The sequence below is a fragment of the Struthio camelus genome, chromosome 2 (genome assembly GCF_040807025.1).
Source record: "Struthio camelus isolate bStrCam1 chromosome 2, bStrCam1.hap1, whole genome shotgun sequence".
Lineage (NCBI taxonomy): Eukaryota > Metazoa > Chordata > Aves > Struthioniformes > Struthionidae > Struthio > Struthio camelus.
The window spans coordinates 146,240,481-146,258,597 of NC_090943.1; the positions used below are offsets into that span (position 1 = coordinate 146,240,481).

Here is an 18,117-nt window from a genome sequence, read left to right on the forward strand (position 1 = left end):
GCGGAGGGCGGGGAAAGCCAGGCCCCACGCAGCTCCCTTCCCCCACTCCGCTCACCCGCGGCGGAAGCAGCCTGAGGGCCCCCCCCCGCCCCTAGCGCATGCGCCCCCCGACGCCCGGGCCCATCCCTTTCCGGCCGGCACGCGACCTTCCCGGCCCCCGCCCTCCCGGCTCCCGCCCGCTTCCACCTTCAGGGCGGCGCGCGCCCGCTCCCCGCACGGCCTGCTCGAGACGCGCGCGGGGCGCTGCGCACGCGCACCGCCCCCCTCCCCAGCCGTTATCCGTTCCACGCGCACGCGCCCTTTGACCTGGCTGGCTCCCTGCTGCCCCACCCCCGCCTTGTACATGTGCTCTCACGTAGGCGCATGCGCCTTTGCGCGGAGCCCCCCGCCGTCGCCGGTGACGTCTGAAGGCGCATGCGTTCTAGCGTGCGGCTGTTTCCCCGGCGGCTGCGGCGCATGCGCCATTCCCTACGTCCCCCCGGCCGGGCGCCGGCGCCGCGCGTCTCTCCGCCTTCCCCTGTGGCGGCGCCTGCGCGCTGCGCGCTGTCGGTGCGTGGCGTGCAGTGCGGTGGGGGCGGGTGGGGGCGGGGCGGGTATATATAGTGCGCGGCCGGGGCGGCGGCCTCCCCCTTGTCCCCCGGCCGCCGTCGGTGCTGTGTGCGCAGTGCGTGTGCTCCGGACACCCGGACACGCCGGCCCGGCCCCGCCGCACCATTTATTACTAAAAATACTAAAAAAGCCAAAAAAAATCCAAAAATCCTAAAAAAACCTACAAAAAAAAATCCTCCCTTCTTCCCTTCCCGTCAACCTTCTGCAACCGGCCGGTTTGATATAAAATAACCCGGTGAAGCGAAGCCCCCGGACCCGGCGCAGCCGAGAGGAGACACTGAGCGAGCCTGACCCCCGCCGAGGCCAGCAACAGCCGAGACCTCCGCCAGGCCCCGGCACTGAGTGAGCCAGACCCCCCCCACCCGCCGCCGCCGCCGCGCATCCGCCTCCCGGAGCCGTTAAGTTTCGAATCCGCCTCCGAAGTGCCCCCTCCCCCCCTTGGGCGCCGCCACCGCCTCCCGCCGACCCCTTCCCTCACGGAACCCGGGGCCGCCGCGGCCTCCTCGCCTCGTCAGCGCCCCCCCCTTGCCCTCCCGCGCCGGGAGACGGCGGCAGGATGAACCCCAGCGCCCCCAGCTACCCCATGGCCTCCCTCTACGTGGGGGACCTGCACCCCGACGTCACGGAGGCCATGCTCTACGAGAAGTTCAGCCCCGCCGGGCCCATCCTCTCCATCCGCGTCTGCAGGGACATGATCACCCGCCGGTCGCTCGGCTACGCTTATGTCAACTTCCAGCAGCCCGCCGACGGTGAGTGGCCCGCCGGCCTGGGCCCGGGGCAGGGCCGCGGGCGGGCTGGGCCGCGCCGCGCCGGGCCGGGGGGGCGACGCGGGCGGGCGGGAGGGGAGGCCTTGGGCCGCTGCCTGCGGAGGAGCCGTGTCCCTCCCCCACCCCCCCGAGGGCTCCGCGCAACCACCCCGGCCCGGCGCCGTGCTGCGGCCGCGCGTCCATTTTCCCCGGCGCCCGGGCGCCTCGCCGCCCTGGCTCGGGGTGGGGCGGGCCGCCCCGCGCCCCCCGGGGCCGGCGCGGCGTTGCCGGGACACGGGCAAACTTGGTACCGTGCTCGGGGAAGTTTGCGGCGGAGCCGCCGCGGGGTGACATGCGGCCTGGGGCTGTCTTGCGCCTCGTGGCGGGGGGGCGGGGAGGCGCTTCCTCACTCCGCGGCCGGGAACCGAAAGCTCACGCGGAGCCCCAGCGACGGGCGAGGACGGGCCTGGCGGCTCGCTGCAAGCGTGGGGCCTGGCGGGCCGCTCCAGCCGGGCGGCTGCGGCGGCCACTGCCGCTCGGCAGCCCCCCGGGAGGCTCCCGGGGTCGCCGGCACCGAGGAGGGTGTGTGCGCAGGCGGCTTTTCCACAGGCTGGTACGTCCACGTGTGGCTAAATCCGGAATCTGAAATAAAGGATAGTTTGAAGAAAACATCACGGTCATTAGCACCTTTTAATAATTACGCGGAAGCCGGGTGTGTATGCATGATTAAGAGGCATGAGAAGGAAGTGGGACGTGCCGGGATCGTTTGGTAGTTTCATAGACGGTCCAGTCAAAGCACAGGCCAGAGCAGAATACGTCCAAATGCTAGGGCAGATTTGTCAAATGTGAGGAGGGGATGAAATTACTTCGGCCTCTTCTCCTTACTTTTTATGTAGTAAACTGATCCATTTGACTTTGAGGTAGAATCTCTGACGTTATGTTTGCATTTTTTTTAATAAAACTTTTATAAAACTTGCTTTGCATGTAAGGTTGCTGCTACTCTAAAGTTATATCAGCAAGGAAACTTCCTATGTAGTTCTGATCATCTCTTTGTGATAAACTTTGGCGAGTCAACTCGTTCATTTGGAGGGCATTCTTATAAAAGGACCAAACGTGAACAGTTTCAAGTTTTGTTGGAGTCTTTGATAAAAACAAAAATAATTTGTTCAGCAAGAACATATTTGATTTTAAGTATAGTTAAGTAAACAGCTTTCTACTCTAATGGTTTCATTTTTAGGAGTATGAAAGTGAGAGATTTGAATTATAAACTTTTCACGCAGTTGGGTTGACTGGCTTTCAAAATTAGCCTTAGTATATGGGTATTATCAGATAAGACTTATGGTGTACTGATGATACCTGTATGTATGTAGTAAAAGTTTCTATTTCATCTTTTTAGTAGGAAGGTAATTTCACCTGTTATCAGTTTTCTCACTTCAGAGAGCTTTTAATTTATGCAGCCATTGTTTAGTATGAGAGGATTTAAAAGCTTGTTTTAACATACTTTTGTCTACTTTCAATTGATTGAAAGCTTACGGTGCTCTCAAGAAAGGGGTTAGCACAGAACAGTTCCGTACTGTGGTGTGGTAACGTCAAGGCAGAAGTTGAAGGTGATTCAGGTGCTTCTCTCCCTTTAGTAAAGAAAGAAGTCTATAAGGGTTGGCCTTATTTTTGTGGTTGGTTAAGCTATGTGTTTAATCCTACCTTTTGTGCCTCAGTTTTGCAATTTGCCAAAATCTTAGAACAGTTGTAGCTTTTTCACCTTGTAAGCGCTCGCATTCAGAGGTTGGGAATATGCCTGCTACAGATTTGGAGCAATAGCGTTTGTATAAGCATTTTCAGACTGGGAATAGAAGATCCTATATTTTATTTTACACTTACTCCAGTTTTTCAGCTAAAAGTGTTTCTCATCCCTGTCAAACTTGCATCTGGCACCTATTTAGAAGCACTTGTTTAAAGTAGCAACAAAATAACTTAAATGACACTTTGTAATTAAATTTTTGCAATTTTTTAGAATTTGATATTATTGGAAAATACCTTAAAAGCATTTGCTTTTTTTTTTTTTTTTGAGATCATAATATCCATTTTATGAAAGCTTGAAATCAGAGCTGAGGATAAATGGTTATTCCTACAGTAACATTAGTTTTCCTTTAATTCCAAGCCACCTGCTTTTTCTTGGCTTATCCTAATTCTTAGCTACATCTCAGGCTGTGTTTATTAAACAGCTAGTAAGAACTAGCTAGGGTTTTGAAAAGGTCTTTGAAGGTGTGTTTGACATTACCAGCTGTCTGTGAGGTAGGGATCTCAAAGCCCTACCAAAATCTAATTAAACCTGATGACACACTTGTGAGGTATGCACGCACTCTATAGTTGTGACTTTTCTAGATTTGAGTCATTGTCCAGAGTAAAATCAAATCAATCTTGTTTAATCACTAAACTAGAAATACCTACGAGTAATCTAAAGCTGCAATTTTTTCTTCAGAATTTTAGAGTACTTCTGTTACCAACGATTTATTATTTCACAGCTATTCCTATGCATGTTTAGTAGAAATCTAGCATTAAGTGTTTATTCATTTTGATGTTGCTAAAGTTGACTGTCTAGCTTGTTCACGACTGAAATGGGAACTGGTGACTCATTCAATAAAAGCTTGAGCAGAATCAGCAAAAGTATAGCATGGGTAGGTGTGTCCATTTGGTAACAAGTTAACCACTGAATGGAATTGTCTCCTGCAAGCTAATACACAGCCTTTTATGAGGAAAAGTTGAACTATAATGAAACTAAGCCGATTTTACTAGTTATGAATAGTGAATAGGTACCAAGTTTCAGATGAAAAATATTCTAGTAACGTTTTAAAATACGTTATGGAGTGACAATGTGGTGTTGGTTAAGCAGAAATCTTTTGTTTCTTCTACTCCACAGAACAGATGAGGAAAGCAGTTGAGACTTCCCGTGCTCTCCTTGTCTTTATGGAGAAATTGCATCAGCCTAAGATACATGCTTACTGCTAATTCAGAGTGGCAATGTTTGTAAAGGCTAGTATGGTCCCACTTTGAATCAGACATTTGAGAAACGTGTCCCAGAACACACATTTTTCAGGAGTGTTGGGATTATTCTCGAAGCAATTAGCATGAATTAGAAAAGCCTCTTTTGTAGTAGCAGCAAGCCCTGTACTACTTCTGGAAATAATGAACTGTTTATTACTGGCACTTTTGCTGGTGTCGGCAGTAATAATTCTAATGACTTCCAGGGTAATACCAAAATTTTAGATGTTCCTACAGTAGCAAGTCAGATATCCACAGTTCATTTTGTTTGGCCATCAGCTTTTTGATAATTTAAGGTCTTCCCATACTTTCCATTTCTTATCATCAGTAACCCAGGCTCCAGCTTTGTATCAGTTGTTTGCTCCCTTCTGTCATGTAAATAGGGTAATAGTATCAATAGAATACCTTTTTCACTCGTAGGTTTCTTTTTTTTTTTTAAAGTAGGAAAATGACTGATAGATGTGTATGTGATTAACTTCTACAAATATCTTTCAAAGTATAGTATCTTCACATTCACTTGTAATCTGAAAACATGGCAAGAAAGGAGATAGTGTGATGTACCAGCTGGACGGATTCTGATAAAAAGTTTTCTTTGGCCATGATATCCGACAACATAGCTGAAAACAAAAGCAGAACTTAAAGAACAAAAACATACAATAAGCTTTTAGAGTGGGATTTGACAATTGTGGCTGGTTTTCAGCCTTCCTCCTAAGAAGGGCAATTAACTGACATGAGTACTGGTTTTAAACTAATACTAAACTGAATTTTGTTTTGCCCTTAATATGTTGCTGCTGCACCATTTAAATGATTGTAAATATTCTTTGTTGCGACCAGACAGAAAATAGTCATTTGCTTTCAGTATCAACTCTGCTCTATCCGTTAAAAAAAATCTTGTTACCTTTCTAGATGTTTGCAGCAGGAAAATGCATTGTTGAAATATATTCCAGTGTTTAAGGCTCATGGATTACAAAAAGCTATTCCATGGGAAAGATATGGCTGTTGGATGAGAACAATGTTCTGCTGTGAATTACATTTTAGAATGTTTAGTTCTTAATTTTTTTAACCGAATTCAGTCTTGTTAACATCACATTACATGCTGTATGCAGATTGCAATGAAATGGTTCAGTACCAATGGGTGAGACTTCATATCTTTTGGGGATGTTTTTCAATATTCTTCCAGTTATACGAAATATAAAAAATGAAAAGGAGCTATTATAGGAGCTCATAAGATATCTATCATAATTTCGAACCATTGCTATTTTTTGCTTAAATGGCTTGTTGACTTAAAACATCACAGGCATATCTTGTTGCTTGAAGGGACATATCATGAAAACTAAAGATGCCTTGGCACTTGCATATCTAAATATACTGAGGTCTTAAATTCAGGCTTTGAAAAGTTGATCATGGAGTTCTGCTGGAAAAACTACTCCATTGGAGTAACAAAACCTGAATTATATTACTTCATTTTACTGTTTTAGTGCTTGCTCTTTCTTGATCTTATATGTATTTCATGGTGTGCTTTTAATATATGTTTCAGTTTTTCAAAGTTAAGCAACTACTGGTTTTACTTTTTTACTTTCTTTGAACTTTTACTCACCTGGAAGTCCGTTATATATATATATTTTTTTTTTTTCCTTCCACTGAAGAATTGTAAGGACAGCTGCGTGAACCAGGCTTGTGCTGCACCTAGCAAAGCAATTTGGTCAATTTATGGGTATCTGTGGTTTAGGAGATGGTGTGTTCATGCTTGCAAAAGGCGTAGTATAGGCATAGGCATATATCTGTAAAAGCCTTTTTATTGATGTAATATGCATCTGCAGTGTGGTGGGGGGAGGGGAGGAAGGGGTCAACTGCTTTCTACAAATGTTAAAACCTTTCCTGGTGTGGAATAGGTCATAGTTGCCATCAGTTGATACATTGCTTCTCCTTTCGTCATAACAGCTTTTCACCGTGAGTAGACTTCCCTCTTTAAGGTTACTGGGATGCCTACTGCTTATCCAGCTGATTTGTACACCTTCCTTTTTGTTAAAGTGTGGATTTTGTTGAAGAATTTTTGTTTATTTTTACTTTTGCATACAGAAGAGCTTTTATATTGGAAGTTTGGTTTTGTATTTTGTTGGTGATACTGGACTTAAAATAGCTAAAAATTTTATGAAGAATTGTTGTGCTTCAGATACTATTTGTGCGCTCATTGAAATAACTTTAGCGTTTTCATTAATTTCATGAATTTTTTCCAGCTGAACGAGCTTTGGATACCATGAATTTTGATGTCATTAAAGGCAAACCAGTGCGCATCATGTGGTCTCAACGCGATCCATCTCTACGCAAAAGTGGCGTAGGAAACATCTTCATCAAAAACTTGGACAAATCAATTGATAACAAAGCTTTGTATGACACATTTTCTGCTTTTGGAAATATTCTGTCTTGTAAGGTTAGTGGAAAATTATTAGTGCATTTAATGTTTTAATATGAAAAATCTAATTAGACTGGAGCCATTTCATAGCTGTTACAACACAGTTTTTCTTGAATAGGTGGTATGTGATGAAAATGGATCCAAGGGTTATGGATTTGTACATTTTGAGACACAAGAAGCTGCAGAAAGAGCTATTGAAAAAATGAATGGTATGCTGCTTAATGACCGCAAAGTGTAAGTACATAAATACATAGTTGGGGATCAAGAGACTGAAATTCATTTTACAAACAAACACATACTTAAAGCTTATCCAGAAAAGACAAATTGTTCTGAACATTTCTAATTTTAAAGAGGATTTAGAATTTTAGTACTAGGAATACCATAAAGCTGTATTTTTATCTATTCTAAAGTCAGAAGAAATTCAAACAATGCTAATGGCCTGTGAGGAGTGGGGGGGGAATGGTGTATTAGTGATGTCCTGCAAGTCAATGTTGCAGTGAAAGTTTGGGGACTTCAGCTCAGGAGAAATGGGATCTTGGGGTCTTCCCTGGTTTTCTGATCTTACTGATCTGAGATAAAATACGATACATCAGGTGTTCTGAGCAATATTTCCTTCCTAAGAGTTACCTCGAGAGGTACGGTAGTGACCCATTTTTGGGGTGAAACTTAAAGCTGTAAAGTTACTGAATCTTGAATAGGGGTCGGATTACACTAAATGTTCTTGAATCAGTATCTTAAGCACGTATTTAGGGAGTGGGACTGTAAAAAAAACATAAATTGTGAGAAGTTTTATTTTAATGGTGTAACTCTTAATGGTGTAGCTCCAGAAAGGAAAAGGCTTCTCAACTGTGCCTGAGGGATCATTATGGTATCCTATGCAGTTGCGAAAGAACAATTCTATTAATCCTTGCAAGGGCTTGGAAAAGGGAAAACAGAAATCAGTATCAGCACTACCATCACGCATTAATTTTATATGCTCAGATGGATGGATCAAGCCATATCCAAGGAGAACATATCTTTTGAAACTTAAGTTTTCCTGCTTGATCTATGCTTGACTGGCATGACTGTGAATGTTCTCACTTGACTGTATCTTTGTACAGTCTTTTTAAAGTTGTAAAAAGGTCAGCATGTAATCATAATGTGGAAGCACAACGTTTATGTAAATTTCTGGAAAAACACTTAAGAGTTAACTTTGCTTGAGGTCCTATTCAAACCAGACATTTTGAAGTGTATTAAAGTACTTTGCTCACTATCAAAATCTGCTGCACGTATTACACTGTCATTCTTACTGTCCTTGGCTACTATAAATTGGGTTGCATCACTAAAATTTAAGAAAATGTTGAGTTTACTGCATACTTCTTTGTTAGATCTGCTAGAATTGGAGCTATAAAGTTAGACAGCCCAATAAAATTAGTGGGGAAAAGTCTACTGCAGTCAGAAATCATAGTGTTAGCCATGCAGCTTCTGTTCTGGAACGGGTCCTTGGATTGCAGTGTGTTGTGTTCAGCTGCTATTCCTTCTCTGACAGTATGAACTGACCTTCAGTGTTTCTAGCCAATTTGCGATGGTATTTGACTAAAGAGCAAGTTAAACTGTGTTGGGATGAGGGAGGGCAGAGGGAGATAAGTTAAATATCTCATGCTTACCATTGGAGAATGGTAACAGTTTTAAGGCTGCCAAGTTTTTGGTACGGCAGAGGGGCTATGCTGGGTATCTGGAATTTTCAATTTAGCTGCTCTACTTAGGACTCTTATCCATTGTATAGCTCCTGATGTCAAAGAGGCTGTGTTACGCTTTCAAGAACGAACCATCTTGCCAACGGCTTGAAAGCATATTTATGCTAGTAATTGCAATAAGCACACTGATATAAAAACGGATAGTGAAATTGTTTTTCTGATGGAGCTTTATCTTTGCTATTTTATCTGAAGAATTTCATGCCTATGATGATCAATGAGATCAAGAATGATGTCAAAGGATTAAAATAAAACTTTAAATCTTGACAGACTTGCTTTAATCTACACTGTTCTCCTGTAACTAGATTTGTTGGAAGGTTTAAATCCCGCAAGGAACGTGAGGCAGAGCTTGGAGCCAGAGCAAAAGAATTCACCAATGTTTACATCAAGAATTTTGGAGAAGACATGGATGATGAAAGACTTAAGGAACTCTTTGGCAAGTTTGGTAATGTCTTAAAGTTTAAGCTTATATAAACATCAGTAAAGTTCAGATTACTTCTCGTGTCTGTACAGTGCTTCATGTTATGAGGGATCCGGCAACTGTGTGAAGGTGATACAGAGAACGTTTACTTAAATGTTAGTACGTGGTTCCAATTTCACATTCAAAGATTTCAAAGTGTGGTAGTATTCACTGATGAATTTTAAATAGCCAGAATAGTACCTATGATCCACCCATCAGAATTGCTGCTGATAATCTGATAATAAGGCATCTGTTTAAATAATCTTTTTAATAGATTTTGCACATGTTTGAAGTTGCAGATTTTTTTTTAAGAAATGTTTTTTGTTTTTAATACAGATTGATTTAATATAGGTATTATTAATCCATTGCAAGAGATTTGACAAATAAGTTTCCTGTTGCTTTTTCACTGTTTTATAGCCTTATCTTTATTTGGAGCATCTCAGTTTTTTATCATTCAGTTGAATTTTCATTGTTGACTCCTTATGAAATTATAAGGAACTTTGTCATTGGCAAGCTACTAATTCTGTCCTGATCCTCAGTTATGCATGGGGGCAGAATTATGGTAGGTGTGTGTTCATGATGCAATAACGCATATAATATGTTACTGTTGAAATAAGAAATATCAAACTTCCTTAGTCCAGATACAGATTCTCATAAGGGCTTACAGGTCAGATCTGTTGCCTCATGGCTTTTATTTCTTGTATTTTTTCCCTCCACGCTTTTGCTGTTTTCTGCTGGGTATCATTTAGAGCAAAGATAGCCTTGTATATGATGTATTCTATAGCAGGTCTAATGCCTATGCCCTAAGTAGCATTCACAAGAAATTCCTTGTTCAGAAGCACTGGTGAAGTATCAGTGGATTGAACTGTGGTGAATTTTAACTGCTAGTATTTGTCTCAGTTGAGTTTGTGAATTGCAGTTTTTCAAAAGTTCAGAACTGCTAAGCTGGGGTGGACTTTCACGGGGATAGATGGTGGTAAAGCACAGTCATGACCTAGAGGTCTCCTGTCCGGTTTCAGTTATCCTGTTTCAAAGGATAGACGCGCTAATACTTTTTAAAAGTCAGTTTTTTTTTTTTTTTAATGGGGAAAAAAAAGTACATTAGAGTGAAATTCCTGCACCATTTTCATTGAAAATACAAAAGGAAAGAAATTTAGCATGGCACATTTCAGCCCAAATAGTTGATGTTCAGCACCACAGTGGGAAAATCAGCAATTTTGTATTAATGGGTGGTGTTTACTAGGTTCTATTACTGGTACTGGAGTATAAAGGCAATACACTCTGCATAAGCAGCATAAGTATTTACATTCTCTTTTCAGGTCCTGCCTTAAGTGTGAAAGTTATGACCGATGAGAGTGGAAAATCCAAAGGCTTTGGCTTCGTTAGTTTTGAAAGACATGAAGATGCCCAGAAAGTAAGCTTTCGGACTTCGTTTTAGGATGTTTGTAACTGTGACCTGAATAATAAGTTTCTTTTGAGTCCTTTGGAATCTTGAGAATTCATTAAGAATTTTTAATTGATCAAGGATATTGGGAAAACAAATCTGCTTAAATGACTTAGCATACTTTGTCATTTAAAAAGTTTTCTTATAAATGAGCAAATGTCATTTGGTTCAAGAAGCCTATTAAGTTAGGGTACTCTGAGACAGCTTGAATTAGTGTAGAAATGAGGAATCGTGAATAATTTAAGAACCTGTTGTGGTTGTGCCTGAAGGTCTCACAGAGATCTGGACTTCCTCATGCTGAGCGATATACAAGCATGGTAAATTATTACATCTCTACAAAACCCAGGTGAATAATTGAACGCAATTTGGTTGCACAAAGCATTTGTGCAAGTGCAAGGCAGGAAGAACTGTGTTTCCTGATTTCAACACTGCAAAGTCAGCAGGACAGCTATTAGTTTTAAGGAGTACATTTGGCAGAGCGGTAAGAAAATAATCAGAGCCCTGTGATGCTGCTTTTACTCTGAAGAGTAACTTTAGAGAAAGGGTCCTTTTAATTTGTATGTATGTCTGTAACATGCCAGTAAGCTAAACAAATTAATTCTTTGACGGTCAGTTTCTTTTATGTATCAGTTTACTGTGACAGCAGGAATGTAGTGTCAGGGAAAAAACTCAGTGCAGAAGAACGAATCAGCACAACAAATTTTGTTTTCTTTTCAAAAGGCATTTCCCTTATTTTTCAGTAGTGCAAGTATACAGGCAACAGATTGGAACAAATACTGTCTTATATCTAAAATATTCAGTCTTGCATCTATTCCTTGATGAATTGCTTCTCTTAAACACTGTGTTCCTGACTGCTCTTAAACAATATGAGAGGTTTCAATATTTCATAAAATGTCTATTTTCTAATGACTTACTGTGAAGGCATAGAATAAACTGGTGATCTCTGTTTTAAAACTAATAAATCTGTGCTAAAGTTTTCACATCTGAGCAGTTGTAATTCAAAACAGTGTAAAAGCAAAAGATCTTTTTTTTTTAACTCTAAGTGCTTTCTTAATGAAAGATGTTTTTAAAAAAAAGTCCACGTATGCAAGCTGTAACTTAACGCACAGTAAAGAAAATCTGTTAGATACTCCAACTTCAGATCTATCTTTTAAAAACAAAAGTCAGGTGTGTGAATTAGAGCTTTTCAACTTAATTTGCTTGCTTTTCTCTGCCTTTAGCAAGATAAGTAGGGCTGCACAGATGGTTCCTGATTGTGTGACTAGTTTCCCTGCTGCCCCCCAAACTTCCTACGAGAGAAGTTTTTTGTACCCCTTGTGACTTCTGTTTAGCCTGGACAGAAGCACGTTCAGAAGGCGTTGCCGTTTTATGTTAAGCAGGAAAGTTGTGGGGTCTTTGTTTCAGCAATTAGTATTTTAGATGGTGTGGTAGGCGGGTGTTCTTTTTAGAATCCTATGTAACTTTTTATATTTGAAGTGAATTTTTTTTGTTTCTGAAAAAACACTGAGAAACAAAACGCTGTTAACCTTTTGTTTCTTAATGAAGGCTGTAGATGAGATGAATGGAAAAGAGCTCAATGGGAAACAAATCTATGTTGGCCGGGCTCAGAAAAAGGTGGAAAGACAGACGGAGCTCAAGCGCAAGTTTGAACAAATGAAACAGGACAGGATCACCAGATACCAGGTTCGGTTTTAATTTGAGAGGGCAACTTTTTTTTTATGACGTTTTTAGATTCATGTGGGACATTTGCTTTCAAAATAACTAGACTCCTTTTTTAGGGTGTAAACCTTTACGTGAAAAATCTCGATGATGGGATTGATGATGAACGTCTTCGAAAAGAATTCTCTCCATTTGGCACAATCACTAGTGCAAAGGTAAAGTAAAAATTATGGGTTGCACTTGTCCTTTCTCTGAAGATGAGCAGTGAACCTTCCCCAAGGAAGAGTGATGTATTTCTTTGACTAACAATGGTAAAATGCAGAGATGTGACCCAGTCACTTACCACTGCTACTGTTGTTATATATGCATGGCCATTTACTTTCTTGATTTTTGTATGTTTTTGAAGTTCAACACATCACATAATCACCCTGTCTTAATGAATGGAGAGTACTGACATCAATATAAGAAAATCGCATCTTTTCAATGCAATGATGTGCTCACTGTTCCTTCACTGAGATTTTCATCTGTATTCACTAAACAATTAACTTTAAATTTTTATAAATTGATTCGGTAAAACAAACTTGTGATCTTGCTTGTAGTAAGCTGAAGAAAGAAGCTCATGCAAGTTAAACAGGGATAGATATAATGTTCTATTGTTTTAAAACTGAATTTTGTACTGACAGGTCATGATGGAAGGTGGCCGCAGCAAAGGATTTGGGTTTGTATGCTTTTCTTCACCAGAAGAAGCCACCAAAGCTGTCACAGAGATGAATGGTAGAATTGTGGCTACTAAACCATTATATGTAGCACTAGCCCAGCGTAAAGAGGAGCGCCAGGCTCATCTTACCAACCAGTATATGCAGAGAATGGCAAGTGTAAGAGCAGTTCCTAATCCTGTAATCAACCCCTACCAACCAGCACCTCCTTCAGGTTACTTCATGGCAGCTATCCCACAGGTATGTACAGAAGTAAATAACTGAATGCTTTGTACTGTGTATAAAATTTGTTTAGATTTAACAATAAATATAAATATTAACAAATATCCATAATGTCAGCATTCTGATTTCATAGCAGAAAGGTGATTGACTGTTTGACATGCCCTTTGCTGGTAACAGTTACATACCATTTTTACATTTGACAGACTCAAAACCGTGCTGCATACTATCCCACTAGTCAACTTGCTCAGCTCAGACCAAGTCCTCGCTGGACTGCTCAGGGTGCCAGACCTCATCGTAAGTCACTTTCCTTACCTTTTTCTAGTGCTCACTGTAAACTATAGCATTCGCCTTCAAACTTCTTAATGCATTTTCACTGAATTACAGCATCAGTATCCTGTGTCACGTTATACAGTATTCTGAACTCTTTTCAACATTCAGTGTCTCATGATGTAACTTCATACACTTTTTTTTTTTTTGTAAAAAGCGTTCCAAAACATGCCTGGTGCTATCCGCCCAGCAGCACCCAGACCACCATTTAGTACCATGAGACCAGCTTCTTCACAAGTTCCACGAGTCATGTCAACACAACGTGTTGGTGAGTTTCAGGTTTCATTTCTACAAACCTTGTAGGTATAAAACCTGCGGGGGGGGGGGGGGGGGAATGGCTAGTTCTGAATGATCTCTTAAAAACCTTTAGAAGTGTAATATCATATATGTTACTGCTTCCCTCCTTTATTGGCTCTTCCTAGATAGTAAGCTAGCACCAACTTGTAGTAGTTGCTTAAAATGTTGTCCCAATGAAGACTGAAGATCCAGACTCCTGCTGTGGTCTATCTCTAGCATGAGCCATTTCTTTTTCTTAGCATGCATTTTAATTATATTGTATGGTGGCTTCTGCCATTTCTAAACATCATTATGGCAATTGCAATAATAGGTTGTGTGTAAAACTATTGATTTGGTATTACAATTTTAGCTCTTAATATTTTGTCATAGAAAACAGTGAGCAAAGTATCATATGGACAGTGTCTGCACATCACTGAACCAGAATTCATTGTAGTGGAGTCTTAACTCTCCCAGAACATATTAGGCAATAGTATTTTTAGCTAGCTGCTTCCTGAAAATATCTTTTTTTAGGATGACTTACTGCTATAGCAGGCTTAGGAATCAAGCGTCCTTTGAGGTTAGAATGAAATTAAGTTACTGCTCAGCCAAAAGTGAGTATTTTCTTCTAGGTCTTTTTTGTATTCCATGTAAGAAAAGCAATTCATTAGTGAAGTGGCTGGAAAGTAACTCCTGGTAAACCTCTAGCTTTGATCTGATCAGTGGTGCGACAGCTGACAGTACTACTGTAAGATGACTTTATAATGCAATACCTAAATTAGTTATTCAGTTTTGGCTGCTTTAACTTCTGTACAGTGTACGCTAAATAAAAATTGAATTATTCACATACAGAATAATGTTATCTTTTTTTCAGCTAATACATCAACACAAACAATGGGTCCACGTCCTGCGGCAGCAGCTACTGCAGCTACTCCTGCTGTACGCACAGTACCACAGTACAAATATGCTGCAGGTGTTCGTAATCCTCAGCAGCATCTTAATACACAGCCACAGGTTGCTATGCAGCAGGTATGTATTTGATTTTGGGCATGCTTTTGCTGTATTTTTTTCGGGGGGGGGGGAGGAGAAGCTGGGGAGGGAATTGGGCTTACAGTTAAGAATTGTATTTATTTTTCTAGAATTCAGGCTGCACCAGAGTTGGACTTGGGCCTTAAAATATGTTTCAGGTTCACCTGGGACAGGATATGATCCTATGTTCACTTCCTATTTTCCAGTTGCTTGATACCTCAGTCTGAATTCTCCTTGTGTTCATTCCACAATGGAGTGGTTGATACTAATTTCCAGTATCACTCAGCATTTACCAGCGCTGTCTTATTAAATTCACCTAGCTGGAATTTCTTCTGTATTTCTGATGGTGTATGCATTGTTTATGCTGAGTTGTGGAATGCTGGGTATTTGAAGCAGTATCTAATTACGGACAAGAACTTAATTTTGAAATGGTGTTAAATTAATTTGCAGCCTGCTGTCCATGTGCAAGGTCAGGAACCCTTGACTGCTTCCATGTTGGCTTCTGCCCCCCCACAAGAACAAAAGCAGATGTTAGGTATGTATGTGGTATCTTGCTTTATGCCTTGTAGCAGAGGCTAAATGTTTTGGGGCCTGTGTTTTAAAAAAAAGACTTGTAAGGGACATTCAAAGCACTCTTGTATGAATCTTAAAATGTAGATTAAATGCCTTAGAATAAGCCTTAGACTAAGGAGGTATTTGCTGCCTTTTCTCCTTAAATCCCGGCTGCGTTTGCCAGATGAGATTTATCATTGTGGGTTAACTATTTTTTTTTTCTCTCCCCCTAGGTGAACGTCTATTTCCTCTTATTCAAAACATGCACCCTACTCTGGCGGGTAAGATCACTGGTATGTTGTTGGAGATTGACAACTCTGAACTCCTTCACATGCTCGAGTCTCCTGAGTCTCTTCGTTCGAAGGTGGGCGGATTTTTGCGTTATGCTAGTTTCATAAGCGGTTAAATCTCACTGGCTTAACAAGTGTTTATGCTGGCAGAGTGGAGTAGCAATGCAATGCAACAAAGCGGCCCAGGGCAAGGAGAAGTTAGAATATCCTCTTGCAGTGGGTGGCAGTGACTTACGCTAGCATAAACTGGGGCTATAACTGTTATGCTTTTCTTTTTAATGGTGCAAGTATTGTTTGTATGTGCAATTTAAACTGCTTCGTTAACTTAAGTATGCAGAAATAATTAAGTTTACCTTTGGGTTTTTTGTTTGCTTTGTTTATTTTGGTTTGTTTTTTACACTTACCAGGTTGATGAAGCTGTAGCCGTACTACAAGCCCACCAAGCTAAAGAGGCTGCTCAAAAGGCAGTTAATAATCCCACTGGGGTCCCAAGTGTTTAATAAGTAAGTTTTCTGGTTTTGTGTGGAATACAGTTTTATAGGTTGATTAGAGCAGTAGTCCTTAGTCTGTGGCCTATAAGCAACACACTTGATTGCGCTCTATCATTTGCAGCCACAAAAAGCAGCATTTATTGCCACAGTTGAGACAAGTTTTGTGCTCAGTACTGTTGTTCAGTTCTATAGCTCATAAATGCAAGTCTTCAGGAAAAATAGACGCTAAGACTGTATCTGCTGGAGGCTGTTAATAATTGAGATCCTCAGAGGAATTTAAGATTCAAATTTTGTTGAATAAAAGGCACCATACATTTAAATTAAACTTTGAAAATACTGGCAAGAATATTTCTAGAATTTGGGGTTAGCTTTTCAAGTTCTGGGCATACTTGCAAAGATGAGCAGTTCTGTCAAACGCAATCACTCAGGCTGTTGTTCAAGAGGAACATTAGCAAATTTTGGAAGAGAACTAACCTTAGAATGATCTTTACTCCAATCTTATTGTTCTGCAAATATGAAATAGCTTATTTACACTACAATTTGTTTAATTACTTTCCAAAATCTAAAATTATACAGTAATTGATTATCTTCTGAGGGTTTATATCTTGATTTTACACCTCAGGAAGAAGCGAAAGGGTGGTATCTTCAGTTTCAAAAGGGGAGAAAGTGTTGCAGAGTTTGGCATAATACGGGAGTCTGTTCCCCATTCGGTCCAGTTAGGCTTTGCCTGCATATAAACTTTTCTTATTAATGGCTATTAATTGACTAGCCCTACTTTTCATGTTTGATCACTTACAATTTTCCTTTGCCTTTTCACTTCTGCAACCCACCTTTTGGAGGCACAATTTACGTCATATTTTCTTCACTTTTTTCCCCCTCCTCCTCCTTTTTTCCCCCCACCGGTGACGTTTTCATACTGGAGATAAACAAGTACTGAATAGTTGTTTGTCTTAAACTAAACTGCTCAGACTTTGATAACGTAACTTCTTGTGTCCCATAATGCTTCCATACTTGGAATATGAAAATATTTACATTAAGTGTTAGTGTAGTAGTTGGATGGTTCTCTCAGTATGAGACTTGGTAGTCTGCCCTTAGAGTAGAGGTGACCTGCAATCAAATTAGTTACAGTAACAAATTATTGTGCTTCACCCTTGTCCAAGGCCACACTGTGCTGAGTATTGTATATAGTTCTAGACTCAGTTGTCTTTCAAAGTAAACTTAAGATACCTTCCTTCTATATCTGTAAAAAGTGAGATACACCTGTAATAGGCTGCTTGTAAAATTTTTGCATGGTGTGATTGGTACTGTGAAAGCCCGAAATGTTATGGAGCTTACAGTTAAAATAAGCATACTAGAAAACAGAACTGCTTTAATTTCAAAAACTAATAACATTATTTTTGTTTACAGAAAGATCCGGGACTACAATCTAGAACTTCGCTTCACCGAAGAAAAAAAAAAAAATCTAAACATGGAAAAACTATTAAATATTGAGAAAAACATTGCAAAATAAAAAATAAATAAAAAAAGGAAAGGAAACTTTGAAGCTTATGTACAGAGCAATGCCGGGACTAGCAAAACAAATGTTAGTCCTAGATTACTTATTGATTTAAAATTAAAAAAAAATAGTAAAATAAAAAATACAAATTAATGTTTTATAAACCCGGGGGAAAAGAATTTTCAGCACAGTACAAAAATTTAAAGCATTCCTTTCTTTAATTTTGTAATTCTTTACTGTGGAAAAGCTCAGAATATCACCACTGTTTTAGTTGACAGTGAGAATTGATAGCTGAGCAAAGAAACGTAATTTGGATTATAAAATTCTTGCTTTAATAAAAATTCCTTAAACACTGACTGACTTGTGATGGTTTTTCTTTTGTACAGTGTCCTTCAAGTAAGGTGGTTGTTCCATAATACCAAATTAAAATCCCGCCTTATAGTATGTTTTTGCAGTTTCTAGAGAAGATGAGCCTACACTGGGCCACCTGTTGCTGACAGTATAAACTTAGACATTAAAACAAATGAAAAGACAAGCTACATCCACATGTGGGTTTTAAATCCTTAATAACATACCTGATTGCCTGTCTCCATCTAATTATAAATATATTTATAATATA

General features: G+C 40.6%; 1 protein-coding gene across 2 annotated transcripts; it reads left to right on the top strand.

The window, feature by feature from the left end:
• Positions 1–406: 406 nt before the first annotated feature.
• Positions 407–17,854, top strand: PABPC1 (poly(A) binding protein cytoplasmic 1). Of its 2 annotated transcripts, none has more exons than XM_068932911.1 (15): positions 407–1,358; positions 6,632–6,825; positions 6,926–7,041; positions 8,846–8,976; positions 10,320–10,414; positions 11,990–12,127; positions 12,223–12,318; positions 12,787–13,059; positions 13,245–13,335; positions 13,526–13,636; positions 14,516–14,670; positions 15,121–15,205; positions 15,456–15,586; positions 15,920–16,015; positions 17,411–17,854. In XM_068932911.1, the coding sequence occupies exons 1-14, from the start codon at positions 1,166–1,168 to the stop codon at positions 16,010–16,012; spliced, it is 1,902 nt and encodes a 633-aa protein (XP_068789012.1). In that variant the 5' UTR covers positions 407–1,165; the 3' UTR covers positions 16,013–16,015; positions 17,411–17,854. The 2 variants fall into 2 exon arrangements, with proteins under 2 accessions (XP_068789012.1, XP_068789011.1); XM_068932910.1 differs by having other exon boundaries at positions 429–1,358; positions 8,846–8,985.
• Positions 17,855–18,117: the final 263 nt, after the last annotated feature.

What these genes read in the sequence shown, in the direction of transcription:
- PABPC1 (XM_068932910.1), top strand. Translation starts at nt 1,166, where the DNA reads ATGAACCCCAGCGCCCCCAGCTACCCCATGGCCTCCCTCTACGTGGGG. An exon ending in ACAGGATCACCAGATACCAG is followed by an intron (nt 12,128 to 12,222) that starts GTTCGGTTTTAA and finishes CTCCTTTTTTAG; the next exon opens with GGTGTAAACCTTTACGTGAA. An exon ending in CTGAGTCTCTTCGTTCGAAG is followed by an intron (nt 15,587 to 15,919) that starts GTGGGCGGATTT and finishes TACACTTACCAG; the next exon opens with GTTGATGAAGCTGTAGCCGT.